At 46.3% G+C, this 12,986-nt stretch overlaps 1 protein-coding gene across 1 annotated transcript in view; it reads left to right on the top strand.

Moving 5' to 3' along the window:
* The first annotated feature begins 4,247 nt into the window (after positions 1–4,247).
* Positions 4,248–12,986, top strand: part of Rps6ka2 (ribosomal protein S6 kinase A2) — a 277,507-nt gene continuing 268,768 nt past the window's right edge. The window contains exons 1-2 of the mRNA XM_060373460.1: positions 4,248–4,752; positions 8,963–9,022. Of these exons, the coding sequence (XP_060229443.1) occupies positions 4,690–4,752; positions 8,963–9,022 (123 nt within the window). The 5' untranslated portion in view covers positions 4,248–4,689. The remainder of the gene's footprint in view (positions 4,753–8,962; positions 9,023–12,986) is intronic.

The raw sequence follows: 12,986 nt of genomic DNA, 5'->3' as shown, positions 1-12,986 counted from the left end.
GCAGTTGTGTAGTGGGCAGTCACTGCCAAAGGCACTATATCAAGAAAGAGGATAGCTTTGGTGTTGGTCTTTCCAGGGCCAGTGAGGTCGGACTCCAAACAAAAGGCTGGCAACCCGGGTGGCATGGACGTCGTGAGCCTGCACTAATTTCTGGAAAATATATGGAGGCAGAAAGATGGTGTCTCGAAGCGGGAAGGTAGCATGGCATCCTTCCCACTTCCTTCCGTGCTCCCATGTGCACACATTTGTATTACCAGAACCGCCAGCGCTGGCACAGAGCTGAGCTGCTACTCGGAGGAGGAGTCTCTGCAGCCGGTGGAAAAACCCAGGTGTCCTATTCGGGCAGGCTGGGTTACCATGACTCTTCTCACTGATGAGATGAAAGGATCAGTTGGGAAGATGGCAAGTTCCTTCTTTAAAAAATTTCACCGAGCTTATGCTTTGCTTTTCACAATAAAGACAAGGTGTTTACTCTCTCTGCTCAGCCTTTAAATTTTTTTCCTAGTGAGTAATTTCTTAGGGGTGGGGAAAGCCCGTGGCTGTTGTAAAGCCCGTGGCTGTTGTAAGGCATGTCATGATGCCTCTGTGCTGGAGAGGGGGTTCTGACAGCAGCCTGTGAGGGCTGCTGGGGTCCAGTGCCTTGCTACCTTCCTGGACCCACTGAAGACTGCCAATGGTTAAAGTGAATCTGGAAGCCTCTGCAAGCTGCTTTGTGATTTCACCGCTTCATGATGGAAGGTAGCCATCATGTCTTCATGCCTGGGTGATGCTTGTGCAGGGGAGGGCAGTACAGGATCTCCGTGCTTCTTGGTACAGAATCCCGTGGAATGGCCGTACTGCACTGTCTGGTTCATGGTTCTGTTCTCTCTAGTCCCCCAGGGGGTGCATCACTCTGCTCCTGTGCCACAGCAACACAGCATCAGCTTAGACGTGTTTTCTCTCACAGTCTGGAGGACAGAAGTCCGAGGTCAAAGTGTGGCAGTATGGTGCCCTTCTCTGCAGGAATCTAAGGCAGGAGCTTCCTTGGGCCTCCATTAGCTTCCTTGAACTTTGGTGGAAAGACTTCAGCTCCACGTGGTGCTCTTCAAATGCGGTGTGTGTGCATAAAGATCCCCCTAAAAGGTTCCACTTATTAGGAAGGCAACCCCCATGCCAGTGTGGCTTCTGCATGGACCCACACTCTACATTATGAACGGATAAAGGCAGGACATCAAGACCTCATTGCATGCACTTGAGGGCACAGAACTCAGCCAATACCAAGAAGTAGCTTGCCTTTTTGTTGAAATGAATTTGGTTCTAAGCTGTCTGTGTATATGTGTGTGTGGGGGGGGGAGAAGAGAGATAAAGAGACAAAAGAGAGAAACACCCTAGAATGTGAAACTAGAGACCACCGCACTAGAACTGAGCAATTTGTCTTTATGTACTTCAACTGCAAGGTGGAAGAGGACAGGATAGAGCCTGAGTCATTTGAAAATGTTTGTCAAAGACCGAATGGAGCCCAAGAGCATCTCATTATGTCAAACACCAGGTGGCTTAGATTTAGTGAGGCCTTATTCCTCCGCTCATGCAGCATGCTGCTTCATCATTGCTGGGAAAGCTGAACTACGTAGGACAGCAGTGAGTGCCAGCAGTGAGACACCACAAGCTCCAGCACCTCTCCACAGCAGGGAAGAGCCACTTCCCCATGTTATGGGAAGCCAAGGTGGGCTTCCTTCCTTCCTTCCTTTCTGTGAGAAAACAAACACGTTCTCAGACGAGAGGGGTATGAGTACATTGTACTCTTATTCTCATTTGTGCGGAGAGTTTGTGGGGTTGGATTCTCTGGGTTAGATGCCTATTTGTCTGTCTCACATTACCATGATCCTGTGGCTAGGGACTCCCACAGTGCTTCCCATGACCCTTACTCTGGAGAGTTGAATCCGTTGAAGAGTGTTTGTATCTACAGGGGAGGTTTCTTGGGAGTTAGATTTTGGAGGTGTCACTCCTGTTGAACAAGTCATTTGAGTTTTCTTGGGACTTAGTTGAATACTCATCCAAAATAATTTGGTTCTTTACAGCCATCTTTATCCTCTCTGAAACTTAGATGTAATTATTTTCCCCAGAAAAGTCCACTCCTTCTTTACTTTTATTTGTATTTTCTGTGTAACAAAAGCTCTATAATTGGGGCTAACATTTTTCTGGAGTGTTAATTTTTCTTTTGTAAGTTTCCTTTTCCATTTTACTTCATTCTTAGGTCCTAGATGGTCTGTTTTCCAATCCTCTCCCTTTCTGGTCCAGCAAGCTCTGCTGCATTCCCTGAGTGCCCAAGCTGTTTGCTTTGAACAACCAGCTATATGTTCCAAAGGGAAGAGCTCAGAGTGAACTGAGCCCTGCTCCCATGGCTCACTTGGAGCCTCACCCTCCTCCCACACTGTTTTCTCAGGCTTCTCTGCTTCACCTGGAAGATGGCAGAGTGGGGTTCAGCTCTTGTAGCAGAGGCCAGGAAGGGACCGAATGCTGACTATGAGCCATATATTCAGCAATGCCCAACACACTCCTTACAGTTACCAGCTTTGGGGTTTGTTGACAGTCAGTTCTGGCAAGGATTTTAATCCAGGGCTTCCCTGAAACTTGGGTTAGCTCTAGTCTCCCAGGAAACGTGGCTCACCCTGAGAGACCCTATCTAAACCTCTTCCTTTCTCGTTCCTCTCTTAAAAAGAAGAACTAATATTTACCTCCATCTTCCCATACAGGGGCATCTGTAGAATATTCTAGAAATGGGGGGAAGAGGGTTACAAAAACACAGCAAGAAAACTATTGTGTCTCCTTTCAATGCCTGTAGAAGTTTCAGGTCTTCAGTAGTCAGATGAAATGTTTTTCACATCTTTTCAGAAGTCTTTTTGTGGAGTGGTTACCCTGGCTTTATTACAGAGAAAATCCACTTCATTTTGTCTGTTGTCAGCCCATGACCTTTTACATTGTGTCTCAAATGGCTTTATTATGGTCAGCACACGAGACACCCTCACTCTGCTCTGTCAGTCAGTAGGTGTCCAGTGGAAGAGTGAGCAACATCTCTGTTATTTTTATCCTGAGTAGAATTAATTTTTAAGGTCCCTGCTGGCCTCATTTTATAAAAAGATGGAGTATGAAGTGACTATTGTATATCCACACCGAGTCTTGACCCCTGTCTTAATGTCAGGTGCAGGATTTTGTTGCAAAATGTGAAGTATGCAAGAACTGGGCCTCTTTCATTCCTAAGTTGCATTTCTTGGTGATTTTATAAAGGTGAAAAGGACATGATAATGTTCTGAACCAGTAAGCCATTGCCTTAGAGCCATTGTCTCAAAGATAAGGGCACGCAGAAATGAAAACGCTTGCTCTCAGAGCAAGGTTAAACTGCGTTTGTCTTGAACACTATTTCCCAGGAGAAGGAACCAAATCAGTCTAGGCTCAGTACTGAGAGAAGAGCGCATCTTCTCTTGCATGTGTTTCTTATTCCAAGATAGAGATGGAGGAGACCAAAGATGCTCCCACAAGGACTCAAGGGCAGTAGGTACTCCCTAAAACACACTCCCTCCTCAGGGAAGCTAAGTTTCTTGCCTCTGGCAGATAAATCAGGGCTTCCTTTCTTTGATATCATACATGTTTGTAGGTACTTTGCTTGTCTTTGAGCCATGGAACTTTTTCATCTGTGAAATGGGAGTGAAATACCCACGTTGAGTGGAAAAATAAAATGAGATAATGTTCCCGGTGCATGGGGAGTGTTTAGAGTAACAGCTGTTCCGGCCCCTCAACATCCCTGTCCTGCCCTCCATAGATCCTGCTGGGGTTCAGACAGCCCAGGCTCTGCTCTCTCCTGTAGAGAGGACAGGAATGCCTTACTTGAACATCCCTGCATCTGGTCCTGTTCTCCTGGTTAGGGCAGGAAAAGTATGGTCAAAGATTGGATCCTGAGGTACCCATCCTGCCTGGTCCCTTTGGCATGTGTGGTTACTCCTTTCTCCTGGCTGTCACCAGCCCAATCCCTGAACAAGGCAGTTGATTGGGGACAGCAGGGAGTCGCTGCACCAAGCTACTGCAGGAAGCAGCACAATCCCTAAAGCGCGGTATCTGAAACCCTCATGTGGAGGGTTGTCTCTGTTGCATCTGGCCTCTGGCCTCAGCAGACCTCCTAACAGGGTTGGTGGTGTGTGTCCCAGGCAGTGTCGCAGAGGTGGGGAGGAGAAGGGCAGAGCCTGAGCTCCAGTCCCTCCTTCTCCCTCCCTGGCCCTCGGTTGCTAAGCGGTTTCTATGGCAGCAGCATCCTCAGACTCAACTTTCACCCTCATTTAGAGCCAATTAAGGTAAAATAGTGAGGGGAGGGAGCAGAGTGGCAACGTAACCGGGAGGCAGGGAAGCACTTGGAAGCTGCAAGCAAGGCTTTACTCTGTCAGACGCACAGGCACAGACACTCAGCCGCAGCTCCAGCTGCAGTCTCCTTGCTCGCTGTGCTGCAGCCTGCTGACGAGGCTGAGCAGCCACACCGCAGACCTCAGGACCCTCCCCAGCTCGAGCGATCGACCTGGTGTCTTTCCCACTCTCCACGCCAGCCTGGCCTGCTGCCCCAGCCCCTGGCATCCCGTCAGGCCGACTCTCCGGCTGCTTGGTGCCTGTGCTAGTCTTCTTTCTTACTATCAACACTAGATTGGAAGAAAGAGAAAGTTTAACACAATGCCGATCGCACAGTTGATGGAACTATGGAAGAAGATCGAGGTGGAACCCATGGAGATAGAGGTGAGTACGGAAGAGGGCGGCAGGCACTTTCTCACAGTGCCCTTTGGCCTGTGGCAAATGGTCTTGGAGTCAGTGGAAAAAAATCCACAATTATCAAGTGGCCATTGGTGTGGCAGAGATGTACATGTTCTGTATTCATGTTTTACAAATGTGACCACGCACACATTTACATTCGTGTGCCTTTGGCAGTGCATGGTACTAGAGTGTGCATGGAATGAACAGGAGATGAGCGCTTCTGCCAAAAGCCACCCTTCAGCATGCTTCATGCAGTGTCTTGTACTCTGAAGTACTGCTTTTGTCAACTAGTTGGCACCAGTTTGCTTTGCTTTCAACAAGTGGCTCGTGGTCTGGATCTCCATTTGCTAGAGACCAGCTCGCTAGAAGGAACAGAAAGATGAGACATGAATACAGGAATACAGCCATGTGTTCAGCTGGAGGGGCCACTGGAGATGAGAGCTGAGGAACTGCCAGTGTCTTAGTGTTGGGACGATGGTGGTGGAGACGCTGCTGACACTTTTTTTCCCGGGGGATGTGGCAACCTCTGTGGCCAGGAATTTCATTTGCTCCATTTGGGTTCTACATGACCACCAGATATTTTTCTGAGAAGAAAGTTTTCCAAAGTTGTTAAGACTGACTGCATTTCTAGACATAGCTGTGTTTTGTTAAGAGCAACTGAAATTGCAATTGAAAATGATTAATTTTTATAGGCTCCTAAATATCAAAATCCGAGGTTTAGTTTCTGCCTCATCTAACATTACACTTTCAAATTCCATGCTGACTGCTTTGCATTTTATGACGACATGGAGACAGCCACATGAACAAATTTTTAACTGAATGAGAGATTCTGTTTCAGAAGACAGCTTATTTGGTATTTTATATTGAAGACTTTCTAGGCAGGTAAATTTCCATTAAAATACTGAACTAGGGTTTGCAAAATTACTCAGTGGATGAAGATGCTTGCTGTCAAGCTGAGCTCCTAAACTTACATGGAAATAGAAAAGAACTGACCCCTGAAAGTTGCCCTCTGACCTCTATACACTGTGTACACACACACACACACACACACACAGAGTGCCAAAGGCAGAGGCAGACAGAAAGACAGAGAAGACAGAGAGAAAGAGATAGATAGAAATACACAGAGACAGAGAGACCAAGGGACAAAAAGACAGAGACTAAATAGCATAACATTTTTAAGTGCTTAGAATAGGTGTTGGTTATACATAGGAACAGAGCCTTTCACAGATAATGTATCTTGTAGCTAAAGCAAGGGTGTTGGCGCAAGGGAGTTGCCTTGGTGAGCGAGAGTGACACTTGGCACTGCCTCTGTTGATTACCTTACTGGCACTTGATGCTGCTTTGGAGTCGAAGGCAAAGCTACTCATTCCATAGCTGAGAACTCAAGTCTTTCTATATTTTTTTTCCTAAAAGCTATTTGAGTCTTCTAAAAATTCAACTAATGAATGAATGAACAAATGATGAGAGCAGACATTCTCTTATTTCCTGTAGCTGACCCTACTCTCTGTGGTCTGATGTCCAGCTGCTTCTTGAACATAGTGCTCTTTGTGGGGAGGGGACACAGAAATGGGGCTGATGGGGAGAGGCAGGGATGAAGGAAATGTGAGTGCTGCTGGAATCCTGGGTCTGGAATGGTCACCACGACAGAGACACCCAAGCACCCAAGAGCAGCTTGTGTTTAAAATATTTCTGACGTCGATTAGAAATAGACTAGCCTCAGGCAGACTCATACCATTATAAAAATGTGCCATGACCCAAGAAAACTCTTGCAAATCCAAAATCTTGAAGCAGAGTTGATGACACCTGCCCTGCCTTGCTGCCCAGCAAGATAGAGGATTGTGAGTTTCTTTGATTAATGTGTCTAATAACATGAGGAGACCCAGTGTGCTGAATAGTCTCAAAAGAAGACTTTTCCTCAGGCTTTCTGAGTAAGTTTTTCCGAATAGCAAACATGTGAAGTCTGCAGAATTAGAATTATTTGTTTTCCAAGACATGGTTTCTTTGTGTCACCTCAGCTGTCCTAGAACTAGCTCTGTAGACCAGGCTGGCCTCCAACACACAGAGATCTGCCTGTCTCTCCTTCCCAAGCACTAGGATTAAAGGTGTGTGACACCACCACCTTGCCGGGAGTTTTCTTTGGAGAGGATTTCTGCGGTTTTTACTTATGAGGCTACAATCAAGAACTAAAAGGAAACAAGCCCCTCATATCATAATTTCCTGTTTCATATCATCATTTCATATCTGGAAGTTGGTTATTTTATAATTTACAGTTCTTTTCTTGTTTATTTCTTTTGCATCTTGGCTGGGAGGTTTCAACAAGGTCTACCTTTCTTGCAGTGAAAAGCCTTTGGTATAAAAGACTACATGCTTGGGTGAATGTGTAGGTTTTTCTGCCCATTCACCAAGACCATCTTCCTCGGCTGACATTACACCAGCTGTTATACTCTACTGACTGCAGCTGCTGTAACTTTTTGACAATGACTTGATGCATAGATTGTCCTGTAATCACATTGTCAGTAATCAAGAACCAGGGAAAACTGTTTCCACGGAAGGAGCAAAACTGAGAGGCTGACAGTGTAACATTTGCAGCTCCCGAGGAACTGTCTGTGTCCTCAAGTGTGAAGTTCCTGGGCCTCAGTACATTGAAGCTGACTTTATTGTCTTATTTTGCTGATGTTCTATGTCCTATGCTGCCAAAATAACTCACAGATCAAGAAGGTGGGCAGAGCCGGGTGGAACTCGCATGGCACCTGACTTCCTTGCACGGGTGGGAACACATTGAACTGGCTAGAAACCAGCGTTCCCAGGAACACTTCACAGTAACATTGCTATGCTTTACTTTCCTCTCCATCGGTTGTTCTCTCATCCACAGTTCTAAGAAACCTTGGAATCTGAGGCCCACTGAAGCAGAACATGGTATATTCTTCATAAAAACCAGCATAGCCTCAGTGCATAGAATAGGAGGACCCCACTGATTATCAAAGGAGACTAACCGTGGTACTATGAATTGGCTTTTGGATATTTTGGATAGTATTTTACCCATGAATGGGGTAAAAAATGCTAATTAAAAACTGGAGGTTCCAGAGAACCCCTGAAGAATCTAGTGTGAAGAGGAAGCAGTGGTGTTCTGTGAGTTGTATTCACTGGCTAACGACACATACCAGAAGAAGGACCCCAGGTTGCCCCTCTTGACAGGGTTTTACTGGCCACAGTCATGCTCTGGAGAGAAAATAAGAAGTGACAAGAGAGCCAGTGTGTGAAGCCACCTCTAAGGTTTAGCTGACTCATTTGAATCTTATTTTTGCAGGAGCAAGTGTGAGTTTTCTGAGATGTCACAGTGCATTAGGGAAAGCAAAGTTCTGATTTTCAAACACTACACATCAACCATGATTTCCTGGTGACTCAGAGTCATGCTAGTGTGATTTCTCACTGAGCATGGGTATTGGCTTGGCAATCATGGCATTGTCAGCAGCTAACCTGGACCATTGGAGTACACCAGAGCTTGTGATAGGTGGGCCTGTTTCACTGAGTTCTCCCGGAATCTCAAGGCGGTTGGGGCTGCCACCTTTCTGATGTTACTGTGGGGAAACTGAGGCCATCTGAACAGTTTTCCATGCTATTGCATAGTAAGCAAAGATGTTGCCCTGTCCCTCCCACTTGAGCCCTGAGCTACACAGATGCTGTTTTATGCCGTTGTAAGCCCAGAACTTTACTATCGTGCAAGAGTTTTTATAAGACAATTACTGAAAGAAACAAAACCACAAAAGTCCAGTTTCTCTTCTAGAATTAGCCTGAGACTGATTTGATCCCATTCAAATAGGAATGATTGCAGATCTTTGCTATCGGTCCACGTCCTCACTGTATTGATGTTTGAGCTTCGTGTAAGCTTGTGCCTCCTGTCTCTTGCTGGCTGGAGGCTGTGTAAATGTCTTCTCCTTTGGATTGTGCTGGAAGTTATACACTCTTCACTGATTCAGCAGTTTGAGACTTTAGACATGAATACCCACGGCCTGCATGTAAAACACCTGTCTCCAGTACAAGGTGTTCCATACTCACTGGTCTGTCTAGCTGCAAGGGAGCCATGGAACAGACCCATCACCTGCCAAGCCAGTCATAATCATGCTGCTTATGCATCTGAAGCTACTGATACAAATCTCGAGATGCTAACCCTATTAACCCTTGTCTCTGTTGTCAGACCACCGAGGAAGAACTCAGCCTGGACATAGAGCCCACCCCAGAAGATGCCACAGAAGAAGTAACTATATCTTTTTTTTTTTTAATTACCTTGTTGTTTGTGGCAGATTGGACCTGGAGGGTAGAATGGAATGACCTGGAAATTTAAAGCAATGACCCATAAGCAGCCATTTTAGTGAGATGTGTGTCTATCTGAAAATATAGACATACATGTGCACATGTGCATATGTGTGAGTATCCTGTCAGTGTGTCCCTCAAAAGAAATAGTTTAACATGGGAAGACAAACATAAGCCAAGGGGAGCCTTGTCTTCAGGAGAACACTAGCTTGCTATTGATTGTGAAGGCAGGTGTGAAAACCGCTGGCAGAGGTACGGGAGTATAGGAATTGATCCTGCCTTCTGGAAGTTATGTAACATGGCTCTTAGAGGGCTTTGTGAGTATGCAAGCAAGTGACAGGATCCTGGCAGGTGGATTCATCCATGGGGATTACCTTTTCAGTGGTGCGGGAGAAGATGAGGGTCTAAATGAGGAGAGCTGAGGGGGCAATGCGGAAATCTCAGTGAAGAGCAGGGCAGGGCAGGGAGGCTGATGCAAAGAAGAGCTGTGGGGCATCTCCAGAGGGTGGTGTCCTGAGGTGAAAGTGAAACACCCAAAGCAAGAAAAACACGGGATGTCATTAGCTGTGCATCTCTCAGCTTCGATGCTTCATAGGATCTTGTTATCCAGCCAGAGAGCTGGGACCTGGCTTAGACACAGAGACAATGTCCCTGCAAACTCTGGTGACACAGAGGGCAGGTTTGGACAAGAGTGTGTCTGCTAGAAAGACTTTGGACAGAAGGGCTAAATTCCAAAGCTTAGTTGAAGCTGAAGCAAAAGAATTATAGACAAGCAACTTTATATCAAACTCTTAGAAAATAAATTCTGTCAAAGGTGGGCGGAGCGATGGAAGGGTGACAAAGCCAGCCAGGCTGAGTGAGCACTGTCGTTGTTCTCAGCCAGGCGCCACTGGGAGCCACAGAGGGCGTCAAATCCACAGTTCTATCAATTGTCATAGGTCAGGAGAACTACATTGGTGGGCATTGCTGGCCTGCTCACAGACTGAGTGTTACCTCTGCTGCATTCGGAGCCACATGCCCTGCAAATGTCTGCCTGTGTCTGCAGGTCTCAGGATCACAGGATGAAGCCTGTTAGGAAAGTGTCATTAACGTGCCTCCCCCGTGGCTGACTACCTTCCCCTCTGTCTCAGGGTTTTGGAGCTCAGCTCTCTCCAGAGCTTTGAAGTGATATGACTGAATTTGGATAAAATATCAGCTTTGCCTGTGAACCTTGACGGGGCCACAGAAGCAGAGGTTAATGAATCATGAACTAGGTACCTTCCTGAAAAGGTACATTTGGCTGGATCCTTGCCAAGTGGTAGGGCCCCCAGGACTCGGCAGACCCCAGCTGTCACTTTAACACTGCCTTGCCACATTGTGGTGAGAGCCCTGTTTTCTGAGAACCTTCAGTGTACTCCCATAGCGAAGAAGGTGAGGAGAGTGTGGCTTAAACGACCCGTTTTAGCCTGCTCAAGTGTGAGCTTTCTGGGATGTCACAGTGCATTAGAGAAAGGAAAGGAGTTGGCTTCCGGAGACAGATTCTGGGGCACTGTTAGCGTAGGTGTGGTTTATGGCTCATTTTGTAACCTCGTGTGGAGCAATAAGGTTGGGCATCGTGATGTGTTAGCTCATTGGGGCTGTTATCACGAAACAGCAACAGCTCAGTCGCTCATAAATGGCAGATCCTGTCCCACAGTTCTGGAGGCCTGTGACCTTTGTGCCTCAGCTTCCTTAGTGCTGGGGTTATAGCCGTGTGCCACCATACACACCTACCCCCAGTACTTCTTATGGGAATCTAGACACGAATCTATAAATATGGTAATAAGAACACCCAGCTTTTGTGCAGGCTGTTTTTGGTAATATGAATATGGGGTAGTGCAAAATCACTTCTTGATGGTTACCTTGACTGGATGATAGGAAGTCAGAATTTAAAATCTGTAGTAAGTAGAGGAGAGCTCCAGACAGGACTTAGGGGTACCTGCAGGATGGTAACACTGACACTTACTGTGTCCATATTGTTTGTGGGACAGATAATTACTGGAGAAATTACCTGTTTGCTTAACATCTCTGGTAGATGATACTGAAAAACGACACATAGTCTTTCCCTTGTCCCGGCAGCTTGTTACAGTTTGACATTCTGTATGGTTGGCTGCTGTTTGCTAGAATCGAGAAATTCTTTACTGAGCCTCCTTGGCCTTGAGAAGACAATCTGCAAGTTTTTCTAAAGTGAAGGATTTATGGTTCCCATAAAGGAAATTTGATGGCCACAAGCTGAGTCCCAAAAGTTTTGCCAGTGAACATGTTATAATAAAAAGTTACCTTATATAGGGAAAAAAATTCATCCCAATCATAACTGCAGGTGAAGCACCATGCTTGTTCTAGAGAATGCTGGAGGAACATTGCAACTGTTTCACCTTGGAATGACCTTAATACAGGTGGCTGGTTAAAAAAATGTTGTTTGTTTGTTTGTTTGTTTGTTTGAGATAGGGTGTCACTATGTAGCCTTGGAACTCACTGTATAGTCCAGGCTAGCCTCAGGTTTACAGAGCTCTGACTGCCTCTGTCTCCCAAGTGCTGGTATGAAAGGCATGCAGTACTACACCTGGCCTTAGTTTTGTTTTTAAAAATGTAGTACGCATGTGTGTCTGTGTTGGGGTTTGTTCTGTGCGTGCAGTTTCCTCAGATGCCAGGAGAGGGCATCAGACCCTTTGGAGATGGAGTTACAAGCAGTTGCGAGCCACCCAGTCAGAGTGCTGGAAACCCAACTCTGGTTCTCTCTAAGGGCAGCATGCACTCTCAACTGCCAGCCCAACTCCCATGGCCCGAGGAGCTTTTAAAATGAAGATTTTTTCTTGCCTTTTAAAGTATAGAACATGTTGGATGTTTCCCGTCTAAACATCTCCCTGTATAATCTTTGTCTAGCTGTGTCTGGTGCCATGAAGTTCCAACATGAAGAATGGAAATAGGTCAAGAAATCTGCTTCTGAGTTTGAAAGTTAACACAGCATGTTTTCCCCTCACTGCTGTGAGGGAAAGGCTTCCTTTCTAGAGAAATTGGGTTCCATACAGGGAGGGTATGTTATAAATTCCTCAGAGGGAAGCCTTACTCTAATTTCATTTGGTTCATTCAAGGCAGGCATCTATTATATTCTAAACAATAGCAATGAACCAGCAGGTTCTCTGTGAACCGTTTTCCTGCGGGTGTATTTCAGGGGCTCAACAGACCACAGATTACAGGCTCAGGAGGATGTAGCTCGTGGACTTCATGAGGGCCCTGGAGTGTAACTCTGAGTCTCTTATTTCCTTTTGAAGATTGTGTTGTGAGCAAACTGGAATGCTGGCAAGTTATGATGTGCAAGGGCATTTAAAGTTTAATGCAGACAGCAAATGTGTTGCTTGGCTGTGAAACTGTGGTGCGGAGTGAGAGGGCTTCAGGAGGTTCCCATTGTCTGCCTGTGCCTTGCTATTTGGGGCTAATTGAACACATCAGCGGTCAAGAGGCGACTGCCACTTCATTGTCTGGGAAACACCCGGGACATTGCTTGAGAGTACTCCGTGTGTACTTCACTCCCCACAATGACATGCATTCGGTGACCGTGGCCTATTCATCCAGGTGGGAGCTGAGGCATCGGGGATGGAGCCATGGATGGCAGGACTCCCTTTGCCAGTCAGCACCTCCTGGGCCATAGACAAGGGAGGAGGGGTGGGTGGAACAGTGGGGCGAGGAGAGCCAGTGCTATCGCCCTTGGGGAACACAGGGTGTAGATGCTACGTATGTCTTCTAAGCACCACCTCATACCAGGCTCCTTGCCGTTTTGCCAGCTTTAGTAACCAGGCATTGCCAGATGCTTAGATGGTTTTTCTGTAAGCTTTTATTTTATAGAAAACAGTGAAATGCTAGCACTGTCATGACTGTGTTTTAAAATGGGC

Source organism: Meriones unguiculatus, chromosome 20, assembly GCF_030254825.1.
Source record: "Meriones unguiculatus strain TT.TT164.6M chromosome 20, Bangor_MerUng_6.1, whole genome shotgun sequence".
In the NCBI taxonomy this organism is placed as follows: Eukaryota; Metazoa; Chordata; class Mammalia; order Rodentia; family Muridae; genus Meriones; species Meriones unguiculatus.
The sequence above is the reverse complement of the archived record's forward strand: the minus strand, read 5'-3'. Positions and strand labels throughout refer to the sequence as shown.